This window comes from Lissotriton helveticus, chromosome 9 (assembly GCF_964261635.1).
Source record: "Lissotriton helveticus chromosome 9, aLisHel1.1, whole genome shotgun sequence".
Classification (NCBI taxonomy): Eukaryota; Metazoa; Chordata; class Amphibia; order Caudata; family Salamandridae; genus Lissotriton; species Lissotriton helveticus.
Genome location: NC_136070.1, coordinates 1,275,732,972 through 1,275,749,613, shown reverse-complemented (window position 1 = coordinate 1,275,749,613; position 16,642 = coordinate 1,275,732,972). Strand labels below are relative to the sequence as shown.

General features: G+C 46.6%; 1 protein-coding gene across 2 annotated transcripts in view; it reads left to right on the top strand.

Annotated features, from left to right (window-relative positions):
- The window catches only part of OGG1 (8-oxoguanine DNA glycosylase), an 86,845-nt gene extending 71,684 nt beyond the window's left edge, over positions 1-15,161 (top strand). For both annotated transcript variants that reach the window (XM_078661852.1, XM_078661851.1), the window contains exons 6-8: positions 7,427-7,574; positions 11,789-11,838; positions 12,781-15,161. In XM_078661852.1, coding sequence (XP_078517978.1) covers positions 7,427-7,574; positions 11,789-11,838; positions 12,781-12,867 — 285 coding nt within the window. In that variant the 3' untranslated portion in view covers positions 12,868-15,161. The remainder of the gene's footprint in view (positions 1-7,426; positions 7,575-11,788; positions 11,839-12,780) is intronic.
- Positions 15,162-16,642: the final 1,481 nt, after the last annotated feature.

Genomic DNA, 16,642 nt, shown 5'->3' with positions numbered 1-16,642 from the left:
CAAGGGATAGGTATCGAATGAGGATATTTTGTTGACCTCCCGAAAGTCTATGCAGAAGCGGACCGACCCGTCGGGTTTTGGGACAAGGACGATAGGGGAGTTCCAGTCGCTAACTGAGGGCTCTATTATCCCCATCTTTTGCATGTCCTCTATCTCCTGCCTTATAACCTCCCGACGGGCCTCGGGTACTCTATAGGGTCGCAACCGGACCACTCTTCCTGGTTCGGTTTCGTTGGCATGCTCAGTAATGGTGGTGCGACCTGGGGAAGAGGAAAAAACCCGCTGAAGGGGTCCTAGGGCATTGCGGAGTTCCTGGACTAGAGTAGGAGGTAGTTCGGTGTCTACACAAGGGTCAAAAGAAAAGGGCAGGGATCGGTTGCTTCCGGTTAACACCGGCCGGGGTCCTTCCCATTTTTTCAGCAGATTGACGTGAAATATCTGGGAAGTGCCGCGTGTGGCGTCCAGTTCTACCTCATAGGTCACCGGCGTCACCTGCTGGAGAATGGTGTAAGGGCCTTGCCACTGACCCAGGAGTTTCTGGTCGGACGAGGGCATCATGAGAAGGACTAAATCGTTGACAGCAAATACCCTGGGACGCGTGCCCCTGTCATATTGCTTCTTCTGGCTGGTTTGGGCTCTTTCTAGGTTCTGTCGGACAATGTCCCGTATCATGCCTAGGTGGGTCTTAAGGTTATCCATATATTCCGGAAGCGGCCGTGTGCGATCGGGCTCTGCTTCCCAGGCCTCCTGTGCCATGTCCAGCAGGGTGCGGGGAGGCCGTCCATATAGCAACTCGTAAGGGGAGAAGCCTGTGCTGCTCTGCGTTTTACAGCGTATGGCGAACAGAGCCAGGGGCAACATATCCTCCCATCTTTTGGCTTCCAGACCCAAGAGCTTTTTGAGAGTCTGTTTGAGGGTGGCATTGTACCGTTCCACCAAACCGTCCGTTTGCGGATGGTAGGCGGAGGTACGAATTTGTTTGATCCCCAGCTCAGCACAGACCCGTTTCATAAGGGCTGATACAAAAGGGGTACCCTGATCTGTCAGGATCTCTCTGGGAAACCCTACCCGAGAGAACAGGGTGATCAGGGCTTTTGCTATCGCCTGGGTGGTGGGTTGGCGCAGGGGTATGGCTTCAGGGAAGCGGGTGGCGTAGTCGACTATGACTAAGGCATAACGACACCCGCTGCGGGAAGGAAGGAAGGGGCCTATGATGTCCATTCCTATCCTACTGAACGGGACGTCGATGAGAGGCAGGGGTTGTAAAGGGACTCTGGGGGGTCGGTAACGACTATTTTTCTGACAGACCACGCACTCTCTACAGTAGGTTTTGATCATCTGGTGTACACCCGGCCAATAGAATTTCTCCAGAACAGCTTGGCTGGTTTTCTCATCCCCAAAGTGGCCCCCTAGGAGGTGGCTGTGAGCGAGGAAGAGGACTTTGTCCTGGAAGGGGCCTGGGACAAGTAATTGTGCATGATGGGGAGTACCCCCTCCCCGGTACAACAACCCGTTTCTTTTGAAAAAGTAGGGACCTACTTGTAAGGGGTCTTCGTGCTCAAGGGCCCTTCCCCACGCTTCCTGTAGGAGGGGATCCTCCTGTTGCGCTGCCCTGAACTCTCTATCAGTCTGCCAGGGATGTTCTTCGGGTACCACAGGATATGCGCCGATGTACTCTTTCTTTTCTTTTCTCCGCTGACTTTTGGGTTTATGTGGCTTAGGTGTGGACTCCGGGGGAGACTGGCCAAGATAAGGCGCATCCTTCCACCATTGGGCTAGAGAGTCCGAGGTCTCCTGTAGTAGCGTGGGTAATCCTGGATAATCACTCCCCAGAATGGCTTGTTCAGGGAGAGCAGGCACGAGGCCTACGGTGAGGTTGGTTCCTGGATCCTTCTGATGCTGGATTCGTACTTGTGTGGTAGGGTAGTGCTTGGTGTCCCCGTGGACACATTGGATGGCCACTACTCCTGTAGGGTGCTGGACGGGTTGGGCCAGGTCTTGGGGTCTTACTACACTCTGACGGCACCCTGTGTCAGCCAGGGCCATCAGTCGTTGTCCATCCACAGCAACAGGACAGTGGAACGGCGGGGGAGCGGCCCCTGGAGGGTGACACAGGTAGTTCCGTACTAGGCCTATCTCCATTGGCTCTTCCTTCTGTGGGCACATCCGAGCGATGTGTCCAAACCCACCACAGGAGTAACACTGGGGTCCGGGGTTGGGGGGTCGGAACAGGACCGGAGAGGGCAGAAGAGGAGAAGGTTCCGGTCTCCGTCCCGGTTGTGGACGAGGGGGACGGGGAACCATAGTGTGTGTGTTCCTGTGCGTATGATCCTCCCTTCCCCGTTGGAGCTCTTGAGCCCGACTATAGGCAGAGGCGATCTCTATGGCGGTTTCGAGAGTGAGCCTAGAGTGTTGTCTTACCCATCGCTGGGTGGCCGGGTGCAAGGAGTTCAGGAATTGCTCCAGATATATCTTTTCAAGGATATTGTCTTTGGAGGATGTCTCGGGTCGGAGCCATCTGTTGGCGAGATCTCGGATTCGGAAGGAGAGAGCTCTTGGATTCTCCTGGGGTTTCTCCTTTGCTTGTCGCAATTGTACCCTGTAGGTGTCGTCGTCTATACCCAAGCGTTCTAAAATGCACCGTTTGATGTCTGCATACGGGGTGGTGCCTTGGATGTTGGCCTGTTGGTAGGCCGCCTGTAGGTCGCCGGTCAGAAGGGGACCCAGGTATTGACCCCAGCGATCCACAGGCCAGTTGGCCGCTTGTGCCAGCCTTTCAAAGTTCGTAAAGAAGTAGTCCGGATCCTCACCTGGGACATACTTCTGCAAGACTACTGACGGAAAAGACGAGACCGGCCTGGGTTGACCGAGAGCTGTAGTTAGCTTGTCCATAGTTTGCTCGTGGGCAACCCCCTGTCCCTTCAGGACGTCATGGAGCTGTCCCCTGTCGGTCTCAGCGGTCTTAAGGAATTGTTCCATTAGTTTCCCGAACTGTTCTTGGGATTCCGCCATCTGTTTCACCACGGCCTCCATGCCTCCGGCAGATCCCACTTCTGACACCAAATGTCGGGCTGGGCTATCTGCGGGCCGGAAAAGCAGGCGAGGAGGCCGTAGGTAGTGTGCTATACTGTAGATTTATTTTTATACAGTGAGCCAGAATCAGTGTCCCAAACACAAGAAAGGAAAACAAGGAGAGGTCCGGGTTCGCCGTCTGCTCCGGGTCCTGGGCGCAGTCCTGGGGCGGGGATTCTCCGACGTCAGCTCCGATGCAGAGGAGATCCACGGAGGGCAGTAAGAGAAAGAAACACAGGACCGTTAGTCTCCTCCTTATGTTCCCAAGTTAAACCGAACACCGTCACCCGGGTCGTGAGGGGGCGGGAAGAGAACAGAAACCGTGAGGAAAGGAGGGAGGAGGGAGGCCGGAACACAAGGGGGTTGTAGAAAGGGTGTCGGGAAGGGAGGTGTGGGAACAGGGACAGGCGGGGCCACTACAAACAGTGCGAGTGCTATACAAGCTATGTTACAGTGCAGGGGACGTGCTGCTAAAGAGAAGGGTATATTTACAGGGTGTTACTAGGACTCCTAAGGAGTTGGGGTAAGGAAGGCTGAAGACACTCACCCGGTCCGCCGTAACTCTCCAGGTGAGTTACGGCCGCTCTTCAGCCACCTCCTGTGGGCTCCACCACTCTTCGGTCCACACCTCTTCGTCACCCGTCTGCTCTCCTACTCCAGCTCCGGTCTGAATCTCCTGCCACAAAACTCCGACGGGGTGTTCTGCTCGGATCCCGCTTTTATCCTGTGCTGACTCTGCCTCCGGGGCGGGACTTCCTGGGTCGGCGGGATATACTTCCTCAGGTCCCGTGGTTCTGGTTGGTCCCTGTGGAAGAAAGAAGGGCGGAGTCCCGTGTGTTATGGCCGGAATGCCGAGTTCTGTCCTCGCCCCATGACAGGGGGAGCGCTGTTGTAGTCCCGGTGGCGGAGATGATTGAGGTAGGTGCGGGGAGGTGCAGCGCTCCTGGGGGGGTCGCGGGGCCGCCACCTGACAAGCATGCTGCTCGAAGTTGTTGCCGTCTAGGCCGACATACTAAGAGGATTAAACAAGGGACGTGTAAGCAGGTGAAGAATTGCCCAGAATCAGTGCCCGTGGGACGCCGCGCAGGGGTACTATCCTCTACCTACCTTTAGAGTAAAAACCATTTCCCACCTCCTGTTGGCCGCCCAGCAAGTAGTTCTGTCATAATGAGGCAAAGATCAGATCCCAACAATAGATCTTTGGCTCTAGAGATTGTGGACACTCTGTGGACGAAAAACTGGCACACAGTGCCTTAGATTCACACCAGGCCGTTTACAAACTTTGGAACTTGTGATTTCATACCTGAGATCACGTCAACTTAGAGGGGGTTGACGTAACCTAGGGGATTGAGGGTCCTGGGGGTTCTTTGACAGAGATCAATACATAAAGAGAATACAGGAGGGGGAGGATGCTAAGAGAACTTGAGTGTTGGCAGTGAGGTGATAGTGCAAGCTCAGAATCTGGGAGTATGTGTCGGTCAAGGGTACTTATTTGACTCCAAGCGAATGATAGGTGGGCCGGCCCACTGTACGTTGTGTTTATTATAAAACCAAATAAAAAAATTATTGAAATTTTAATCAAAGGATGATGACAAATCCCACTAAATGCAGCAGAAACAATAATCCTCATACCCTGATTTTTTGGGTATGTGATAATAGTCTTTGCTTGGCGGTTCTGCCGCGACCATCACAGTCTTAGAGCCTCACAGAAATACGTTGGTTCGAAATGTTCATTCCATGGCCCATCTATGAATGTAGAAGTCATCTGATTTAGGGCATTGTGCACGACCTCATATTCTGGACCCTTTACTCATGACTGAGAAGCGTGTGGCTGTGACCTACATTTAGTGAAGATGGACTGGTAATAAATGCAGTGATTCACATAAAGGAGGCCAACGACTCGGCTTCTGACCATAGATCAGCCCGTCCTTTATAGTGAGCGTGGGAGTCAAGGACCAGAGTTGCACCAAAGAAGCAGTAGTGGGTGTTTCTTCTACTTCTTGCCAATAAGTTATAGCTTGAACTGTACATTTGGCTTTCTTTCTCTTTGCATTTTATCCCAGGTTCACCCATTTCTGTCGAGGTAGCATATTTGAACACGTTGCTAAGGTATTCATCCAAACATTTTTACAATTCACCATGTTTTTTTAAACAGTATAGTTATGGTATACCTATACCATCAGGCATAGGGATTACTAAAAAGAAATTGTATTATTTTACAGGGGTTGGGTCCGGTATAGCCGATGAACATGTGTGAAATATCCAGTTCTTTCTATCCTCATTTAGATATTTTCCCAAACTCCATTACAGAAGTCTAGTGTGTTTCTGACTGTAACAGTGACTCTTTTTAAAGCAGCCAGTTTGTAAGTTAAGATGACCATCTACGTGCACATAGTTGTTACCTTTCCCTCATCACAGAATTCTCTTTTTCAGATTAAACCTATAAGCGGCTTATGACTAACAACTGAATACATTTGAGTGTGCTCAACACATGTACCCTCGCTCCTAGAATACCCCTACCCCGTGCCTAAGACTGATACTGATAAATTGCTATATTAGCAGATTGAACAAGTCCCAGGTGTGATCTTGGTGAAAGCCTTTGTGAAATCTGTTCCATGGAGAGTTACATCTGGCGTGTGAGCTCTATGTCGAAGTCAACAAGGACAGTACAAAAGGGGGTGGTGATGGATTAAACCCAGATCTGTTGACTGGGTGTGAGTGTTTGATTGGTTCAGATGGTCCGTCCATTACCACCCCCTTTTGTACCTCTTTTGGCCGCCATAAGTGTGGCAGGGTATGCTTAGGCGTGAGTCCCTTGCTCGCTTTGCCACTGGATTCAAGCAAGCCGGGCTGAAGACGGCTGCAATGCCAGAAACCGGTCCTAGGAAGCTTGTTTCCGGTCCAGGGAAGGCATGGATTGGCAGTTCGGGCTGGACTGTTCCCATGAGGCACAGGGTCAGACTGATTTGCATATGGCCATGTCTGAACTGGGGTGGCAGAGTGGGCTAAAGAACGGTGATGGATCAAACCCAGATCTTGTGACTGAGTGTGAGTGTTTGATTGGTTCAGATGCTCCGTCCATCACCACCCCCTTTTGTACCGAAGTCAACAAGGAGGCAGACGAAATGCCGCCTTGCGTGTTTCATTACCCAGGAAGATGTATCTGGATACCCTCGCGGGTGATTAGCAGGGCTGTAAAAAACGACTGAGTGATTGACCTACACTAGTGAGACGGGATCCTCCACTTTTTTGACTTTCGGTCGACCACAGTTTGACCAGAGGGACCTCTTCCAAAGAGAATGACTTGGGGCCAATGAATCTTGCACACTCAAACTGTACATAAGCTTTTTTCTTTGTACCCACTAACCAGACTCCAAATAGTACATCAGAGACCCCGCTTGACCATAAGTTGACAATTTAGTTGATTCTACGGATGGGCGTGGCCACACCCAGCAGGTCCACCAGTACTTGTGTACACCCAGCCCCATTGTTGTGCTTGGAACAACCTTCTTCATTCAAACCACACACATATTCTAACTCACACTGTATTTTTGTATTTGTGAGACATGGGATTTACCAGCACAGGACCTCAGCTATAAACCAAAGATCCTATGCACACGTTTGTGATCAGTCTATGAAATTTCATCAAGTGTTTCCAATACGAGTGTCAATAAAGTTCCATGAATATATTTCTTTTCGTTCTGTTTATTCAAGGAAAAACACCATGAGCATCCAACACACGTGTTTCGTCAACGGGAATTATCCCTAGACTTCTTCAGGGCTGTCCTTCGCGTGTGTGTGTGTTCTTCCAGTAATCACTCTACCGGTTATGATTCCGGCCTGGCTGGCCAATATTTAGGCATCTTCTGTGCGTTCCAAAAGATCAATATTGAAGTAACATTGCTGAAAGGGGCACATCCTGTTCCAGGGTTGTGGAGTAGTGTGGCTCACTGGTTAGAGGCGGCAGGCCTGAGAGCAGAAGTCAGCCCTGGACCAGGGTTCAATTCCCGACGCGGCAGGGTCGTGGACCTTGGTCAGCGGACTCGATAATTCTCGCTTCGGTGCTTACTCTAATCAGGGGTTCCACTCGGCAACTCTGGGCATTAGCTTGCCTAATCTCCACAACGGCCCCACCAATTCCGGGGATGCCTGGCTCCACCTTGGTGACTCCCAGCAAGGGACCATCCCACAGGGAAAGCCAGGACGGGTTCCCCAGAGTAATACAGCGCCGGGACGCCCCGTTGCTGGGGCAGCTGTGCGCTTTACAAGTATACTACATTACATTACATTACAAGCGTGCTTTGATTTTCGCGGAATGAAAGCGGTACCTCTAATGCTGATTATCTCCCCTCAGGTCGCGGACTGTGTTTGCTTGATGGCGCTTGATAAACCTGGCGCGGTTCCTGTGGACACCCATGTGTGGCAGATCGCAAAAAGGGATTACATGCCCCAGCTGGGCTCCGGCAACAAGAGCTTGACGGACCGGGTTTATAAGGAGATCGGTAAGGAGGACTGTGGTGCTGGTGGGTGGGGAAAGCATGCTTGCTGTGAGATGAGGAGTAGACCGGATGGGCCTTGTTTGATTGACTGTTGGGCTAGAGTTAAAAGGGAATGGAGTAGACACTATATCACATCTCCTAACAGAAAGAGGGAAATAAGGTAAGTGTAATCTAAAGTGACAAATAATTGTTTTCAGATCGTGTCACCTGTACACGTCCGATTTGATACTGATTCCACGTACCATTTAAAGATTTCAAATTAATAATAGCATTGCATTTCTCTAGTAGTGAGGAAAGGAGAGATTAATTGCCTGTGGCAGGTATGAGTGAATGAAGGAAAGATTCATTGGCTGTGGCTAGTATGAGTGGTTAAAGAAAGGAATCATAGGCAGTGACCAGTGTGGGTGAAGAGATGATTTGTATGTTTGTGTGTGTTATGTAATGTTATATCTTTTTATATAGGGCAATGAATAACACCCTGAGGTGCATCTGTGTGTGCGTATGTGCACATGTGGTTTCTAATTCAAGTCATATGTTTGCGATATTTTGGAAATTATCACTGAACATTGGTCTAGACATACAATTCCACCACCAGCATCCAAACTGAACCCAGAAATACATGGATGAGTTCGTTGATGGGATTCTTACCTCTCTTGCTGCTTGTTTTCAGGCCTATGTGTTGTTAGATGTCGGATGCGAGGAATACAAGCTTGGGTGAGTAATGCTTGTAGCTTGTTAGTGTGGTCAGACAAGCATTGGTAGTTCAACGAGTCCTGGTCCTTTCTATATTCTGCTGTCAGAGTTCCGAAGCCCGGCGGCTGGTTGAGGGCTGATCCACTAAGCTTAGCTAGAGTCCAGAAGTGGAAGTGGAAGGGGGACTGAATATGTTATGCTATCCTGCAGATGCAGAAGCCAGGGGACAAGAAGATGAAAAGAATGATTAGACGTGGCTCGGTTCGTACCACACACCAAACTGAAGGTCCAAGCCTCAGTACTCTTGGGATATTTATTGTCCCCTGATCGGAGTGAACCACTCTGTCGATCTATCCTTCTCCAAAATGCCATTGTGAAGAGGTCACATGAAGATCTCACTGCTACCGAAGCCGGCGGCAAATGTGTCTTTTGCAGGAGTGGGAAAGAATATTATATGCCCCCTTAATCCTCTGCCACTTGTGAAAAACATATTATTCTGTATTGCGCTATACGCCAGGAAACTCAGAAGCTGGGATGCACGTCAAAGTTGATGCCATAAAGCAGTGGGAGTTCGCATTAGAAATTATCACGCACGGGGCACCCAAGGAAACATTTTACCAAAGCCAGATGATTGTGGAGTTACATACAGGCTCCAAACATCCTCCCATCCACCTGCAACTAGTGTAACAGTTTGAGCCCAATTACAATGTCATGTGGCCCACCACCAACGGCCTGTCGGTGGTGTTCCGCCCGACATCTGTTGCCACGGTCCGACCACCGCATTATAAGAGGAACCTCTGTCTCCAGCCGGCTCAATGAGCCTGTTAGACCCCCGGTCGGAGTGTAAGACCCTAACATAGGAGTGGTGCCTGCTCAGGCACCACCATAGGGAATTACAATGTCCCTTTCTAACAGACTTTCCATGATGGTCCGACCGCAATAGAAAGGCTGTCAGAAAGGGACTTAGGGGCCCCTAGTACGTCCCCTGTCCCCCCCGTGCCTCCGCTATGGGACCCCAGGGGCACCCGTGGTGCCCCCTGAAACTTCCATGCACCACATGGTGCCTGCTATACAGTGCAGGGATGTTTCCAAACATGCCTTTTTGCATTGAGGCTCGTGCTGTGGGTTTTTATTGGGTCACAGCACAAGCCTCAATGCAAAAAGGCATGTTTCCAACCCCTACATGGCAGTCAGATCTTAATTTGGTGGTCGGGACCATCGCCTACTTGTCGGGCGGTCCCGAAATGAGGGTGGTCAGACACTCATCCGACCGACATCGTAATGAGGGCCTTTACGTTATGTCATGCTAGTGAGCATCAAAGAGTTGTTTAAGGCGGAGTGTAGAGTGTCTTGTTCTGCCCGTTGTCTGGCTGCTGGAGGTTCTGCCAAAGACAACGTAGTATCTAGTCTGTTTACCCTGATTTGTTTTCTTCTCCATCTTTGATCATGAGATGGTTTGAAGGTAAAACCCCATACCCACTCATGGCATGATATGAGATAGTCGAATGTTATGGATGTGATCAGGTGTGGCCTGCTGACCCTTTCCCTGCCCAGAGACCTACTTTCACCATCACATTAACTCTGAGAAATCATTGGTGGATACCCGGAGTCCGCCCTAATCTTTCCTAGGCCCTAGCATGTCTGTAGAAAGGTATCAGCGATGACACAATGACGTATTTATGAATGGTCTTTGAGGCAGCCCTTTTTTGTATTTTCTGACATTTTATGGACTGTAAATTTCCAGTTTTCTCAGAAGCATTTATCATTTAAAGGGCATATGGTTTGACGGTTCCTCCACACTGAAGCCTTACAAAGATTCTGAGACCTTGGGATTCGGTCACAGCTATTTTTGGTTCTTGACGTCTGTTTGACTCACCCTATGACTGTAGACTACTAACTGCACCTGAAAAGTGTTTACGGTGCATGTATTTTATTTTCCTTTTTCCCATAAATGTCACACTGGCAAGAGCACTGCCTTGGAAGTGGAATTGAAGGGGAAACTTATAACAGCCACTTATAAAATGATATGATGTGGCTTTAGACAGCACATGTTTTCTGCCAGCCATGCTGTGGAATATCCCTGCCTAGAGAAATGTAAGGTTTCCATTAATTTGTAAACTTTAAATGGAAAATGGAATCAGTATCAAATCTGACGTGTACTGGTAGCACGATCGGAAAAAAGATCATTTGTCCATTCGATTGTACTTACCTTATTAACCTCAGTCTGTTAGGAGGTGTCATATAATTTCTACCTAAACCCAGCCTCGGTGCAGTCACACACTTTCACAATTCTGTATGGAATCCCCAGACCTTCACACATAGTAATCTGCAGTGCAGCTCAGAGAGTAACTGCCCCAAAACTGAAAGAGCAGGAGGTGAGGGGAGGCTGACTTTTAATTTTTCAGAAAAATTGGACCTGTGGGACCCTTCCCCGTGATGAGACTGGGTGGCACAACAGTAGCTGATGGTTCTGTCGTTGGTACGGCATATCCTATTGGTGAATCATAACTCTGTTCCCTAAGAGGTTGAGGGTCCTGGGTTCCTTGACAGACACAAATACATAACAGGAATACAGGAGGGGGAGGGGATCCTAGGAGAACCTGAGCATTGAGAGTGGGATGATAGTGCAAGCTGAGAATCCAAGAGTGCGTGTTGGTCGAGGGTAGGTTTTTGAGTGATGGATTGATAGGTGTCGATGCCCACCTTATGTTGTATTTATGATAAAACCAAATATTGAAACTTTATTCAAAGCATGATGACCAACCACATTAAGGGCCTGATGTTGATCTTGGCGACGAGTTAGTCCGATGATCCCATCCGCTGAAATATCAATCCCATTATATCCTATGGTTTTTATATTTCGGCAGACGGGATAGCCATCACCGTTGTGACGCAGTAACAGGTCCGCCAAGATGTCAATAAGGCCCTAAAAGTCTCAGAAGCAAGAATCCACCCATCCCCGATTTTATGGGCATTGTGATAAGAGCCTTTCGTTGGAGGTTCTGCTGCGACATCACAGTCTTAGAACAGGATAGAAATACTCCGGTTGCAAATGTCCAATCCCTGGCCCATCTGTGACTGTAGAAGTCACCTGATTTAGGGCATTGCGCACGCCCTCATATGCTGGCCCCTTTACTCGTGACTGAGAAGGGTGTGGCTGAGATCCATGGCGAATTTGGGCTGGTGATAAATGCAGTGATCTCCATAAAGGTTGCCAATGACCTGGCATCTGACAAGACATTAGTTCATCTTTCTACACACACCACCGATTTTTTTTCTCCAAATTCTTTTTATTAACATGACGTTGTCCACCACATTACCTATGCTTGTATTGAAAGACATTTGGTGAGCAGTGCATGAAAATCAACAGTAAATTTACATTTCAATTAACACACCACAGATTTAAACATGATCTAACAGTAAACCTTTGTCCATTGCATACCCACTGTTAATAAAGTGGTGAGATTTTATTATTTGGATGCAAAATGATCTTCAACCTAATATTTCGTGTTTTATTTTCACAGGAACTTTTTTCCAAACTCTATGGGGACCATATGCTGGCTGGGCTCACTCGGTAAGTATTTAGAACAAGCATTAGAAATGCAATAGGTCTCGCATTTTTTGGAGTTAGAGCAATTGGCATATCTCAACAGTTACCGGACAGAAATTGCCACTTTGCAGGTGCCGAACAAAGCATTGATCCGTGAAACGGGCTGAAAGCCTAAAACAATGTTGATAGCCTACAAAATAAAAAGGCAGATCAGATGACCAGAAGGAACCGTGGATGTATTGGGATGGCCAACACTAGCAAACAATGAGTGAAATCGCCTGGGCGTGACCCAATCATGCAAAGCCGGGAGAATCAGACCCAATGCACGAATAAAAAAACATATTTCTAAATGGCACAACAACAAACAAATGGCAATTCATGGGCAAGCCAAAAGCTGATAGAGGAGATAACAACAAGTCTTGCAGACTCATTTAGAATTTGGCGTACGGTTACTCCATCAAAAATGAGACAGAGTAGACAGTGCAGACCTATTTTTTGATTAATCATCATATCTGATAGCTTTTAACTACACACCTGTGTTTCCTTTTTGAACACCATACCCTTCCTCGCTTAATAAAAAAAAAATGAAATTAGCAATTCATAAGGAACATCTAATTCAACTCCACCAGGCACTCCTGGCAGGAGAAAGCAAAAATCAGAAAACATTCTTTCTCCTCAATCCCGCCCAGGCATCTAATGCCCTCTGACTTAAAACCACTTAATTCCGTCCATAAAATCATTCTACCAAAATCTTTCCGCATGGCTGATTCATTCCAGCCCCTCTTACACAAAGTCCATCGCCTGCGCAGGTGGGATTTGCAAAGCTTTTAACTCCATGCACCCTATATGGAGGCCACTCTGATGCCAAAACCCCACAACCAAATAAGTGAATCTAATTGACTTCTTCCTCTGCTTTTGGTACTCTATTCTTAGTTAATACTTTGATTTATTGTGTTTCATTCCTAGGTCTTGTTCTGCGCTGACTTAAAAAAGTTTAAGGACCTTTCCGAGCATCAGGCGACAAAGAGAAGACCAGCAAAGAGGAAAACCTGATCAACCCTTGCACTGATTTATGAAGAGACCACTCTTACCCCCAGACGTATTCACGATACATCTGTGGGAACCACCATGGTGAAGCTTCACTTTAGGAACTTTTCCCGGGAGGGCCAGGCATCACGTATAGTTTCTTCCATGCGCAGTGGAGGCAAGATTAATTAATTGAAAAAGTAGAATTTTTTAATAAAAATGTTTTTTCTTGCCTGGAATCCAAAAATATATTTTACATTTTCTCATAGATGGCACGTTCCTTAGCTAAAATTATTCAGCCCATGAAGACTGAACGAAGTGGAAATATTTGTATTTGTGTGAGCATCATTTTGTTTTAGATGCTAACGCGGTTTCCAACATTCGAGAACGGAGTGTCATGAGAACCCGATCCATCTTGCATCAAGGTTTCTGCTCACTGGAATGCCATGTTTGTGGCTGTTTTGTTGTTTTGATAATTCTTCTTTTCCTCTTGGCCTTCCTTTCTGACGTGCACTGCCTGACCTGATTGCCCCTGAAGAACATGATCGTAGAACATGCAACTGCATTGAAAAAAATGTGGGCGCGATTCACAGAACTAACTTAAGACAAAATCCTAAACTTATTACTTTTGGTATTCACAGAAGTTAGGATTTTGTCTCAAGTTGATCTTAAGACAAACTTAAGACAGACTTAAGTTAGGATTGTGTCTTAAGTCTGTCTTAAGTCTGTCTTAAGACAAACTTAAGACAAAATCCTGACTTCTGTGAATACCAAAAGTAGTAAGTTTAGGATTTTGTCTTAAGTTAGTTCTGTGAATCGGGCCCTGTGACCTCAGTACACTCCTTAAGTGATTATTTCTTTAAACGTATTGTCAATACCAGCTCAGAGGGCCTTGTTTCATCAACGCAAGTTCTTCTAAAATAATGTCCTGCTTCTAATCTGGAATATAACCAGCCGGAAAGTTGCAAACCACTGGTGAGAAGACATTGCCACCATGTAGCTAGGTTTCCTCGAGGCAATGCAAATGCCATCTGCCCAGAGAGATGGCACAACAGTGGGTGATGGTTCTATCATTGGCATGGCCTGTTCCTATCAGCGATGTAGGTAGTTCAGACTTTGGCATGGTTACTTTTTACAAGGATTGAGAGATAATGACAAGAAAGTGAAAAATTAATCCTTGGCACAGAAGAATTTTAGAGTGGTACAAACAGTTAAAAAATATGCATGTGTTTCTTTTAACAACCATTTAGGTAAGAGTGTGATGAATTAGGAAAGCATCAGATCTGCAGAAACCTGCCTTTGATTGACATGTTCTGAGCTGTGCAATGAATGGTTGCTGCTCATGCATCTCAGGCATGTTAGGCAAGATTGATTTGCTGGCCATGGATTGTCACTCCTCCCTCCATCACTCTACACCCACCCACAGCCCGAGCAAGGAAGGGAGCACACGATGGATGACGCGTGTGAGATGCTTTTCTTCTTGCGGATTGTGGGTTTCAAGACAAGGCAGTCAGCCAGGTGGGTAATGAGAATCTGCAAGAATGGGGCTTTACGATTGTAGTGATTGAGGCAGAGATGGGAGCATGTACCGTGAAGAAAGCTGCTTTATTCTGAAGCATTAGTAATCCAAATACAAGGCCCACGAAGGACCAAAGAGGATGTCAGAGATACAACTGCAGTCCAAGAATAAGTCAAAGTCTGTATGCCTGCTGGACACCAGTGGAGTCTCAGAACAGAAAGCACAACATAATACACTTCTATAGAAACACACACACATTACAACATCTTATTTTCTGCAAAAGAAGCAGAAAAGTACAACATCTCCTTCCCGGCAAAACAAACAGAAAAAAAGAGGTTGAAGTAAATGAAGTAAAAAAACAGAACAGCCATCAATACATAAGATAATCTTAAAATGTGACTTTTACATGCAACAAATTGTGCAAAACTCTAGTCTGTACACCCAGTACAACACCTTCAGAACTAGTAAAGTAATCTGTCCGCCAAGAAGAAATCATTCCTGGAAGACAATACAATTCTTTATTGTTTGAGTTAATTAAAACCATAACAATGTCACAATACAAGTAAAGTATCAATTGTTTGACAACAAATAAATGATTTAAAATGTATATAAAAGAGAAAAAAAAGACATGTTAATAATTTGTCCTAAAAGCTGGAAGTGATGTCCTTATCATGAGACCAATTCAAATTTGTTTATAATTCTGTGTCGTCTGATTGTTGTCGAGTTACGATTTTAACAAATAATAACATTGAAACATTTTTTAAACATTTTTCTAAAATTGCAATAAAGATCCTAAACATTACTGTGTTGGCAGTGCCATGTAGTTTTTCTCATAAAATAATAGAAATTTCATAATTTTACAGCTCAGCTGAGGGTCTGTTGTACCAAGTCCTCTAATGATGGCCGATCTAGTAGACTGTGCAGTACATTCAGAGTTGTCACATACATCATAGGTTGAAACCTTCAAAAAAACATTGGACTCCAGTGTAACATTTGTCAATCCACCTGTAGAGCAGACTCTGCCTGTACATTTCACAAGTCCAACACATAATCTTTACCAGAACACTTTTCTTCCTCAATTAATTTGTTTTAAATGGTTTTACTCTCACAACAGCTCCTTTGTTCCACCCTCCTTGATCTTCCAACCAAACACAACTACAAGATACACAAACTACCAGAACGGGATCTGAAAACTTTGAATTCCCCATTTGAACTCTAAGGGGCATATTATCAAGGAACAGCGTTAAAATTATCGCCACTTTAGCGGCAGAAAACTGCGATAATGGGCTTGATAATATGCGGTAGAGAATTCCCATAGCAGCCCAGGTTCACACTAGAACCTGGGCTTCTATGGGTATTCACAAGGGCATATTATCAAGCCCATTACCGCCGCTTTAGCGGCAGTTTTCTGCCCCATAAGCGGCGATAATTTTAACGCCATTCCTTGATAATATGCCATTAAGTGTTTTTGATTAGAACCAGTCCCCGGCACTGGGGGGCATATTATCAAGCACCGTGTTAAAAATTATTGCTGGTTTAGCGGCAGAAAACTGCAGCTAAAGCAGCAATAATGGGCTTGATAACATACCCTGGAGAATCCCAATAGAAGCCCATGTTCTGGTGTTAACAAGGGCTTCTATGGCAATTCTCCAGGGCATATTATCAAGCACATTATCGCCGCTTTAGTGGCAGTTTTCTGCTGCTAAACCGGCGATAATTTTAACGCCGTTCTTGATAATATGCCCCCGAGTTCTTTAGACATGCTACTTACACACTAATCAAACACTTTGTGCTTAGCACTGACATGTGCTCTTACAAGTTCACCCACACTGGTAGGAAAATTTTGTCCACATTGCTGTCATACCACCCTGTAACAGACCCCTGTGGTGTAAGACGAGAGTCTAACCTCCCTGCCTTTTGCAAAAAAAAATTGTGAAAACCAGTAACAATTTGTAAGGTATTTGAATAACTCCAAACCTTTTCTCTAACATACTTTCTGACATCCATCCTAGAAGCAACGCCCGTTTGAATATCCTTTTATAAAAATACTAGCAGCCCGTCCCGACGTTGTCCGGGTATGAAATAGAATGTGTGTAATGTGTGTATTTGGCAAGGGCAATTTATTTTAAAATCTCGCGGTAGACAACATTTGTTTCATTAGAATAGGGACGGAGAAGGCCCAGCTGCAGCCCTGGTTGATGTTAGCAGGCGCGTGTAATTGGTGTAGTGATCCGCCGCCTGAGCCCGGCTACAGCCCTGGTTGATGTTAGCAGGCACGTGTAA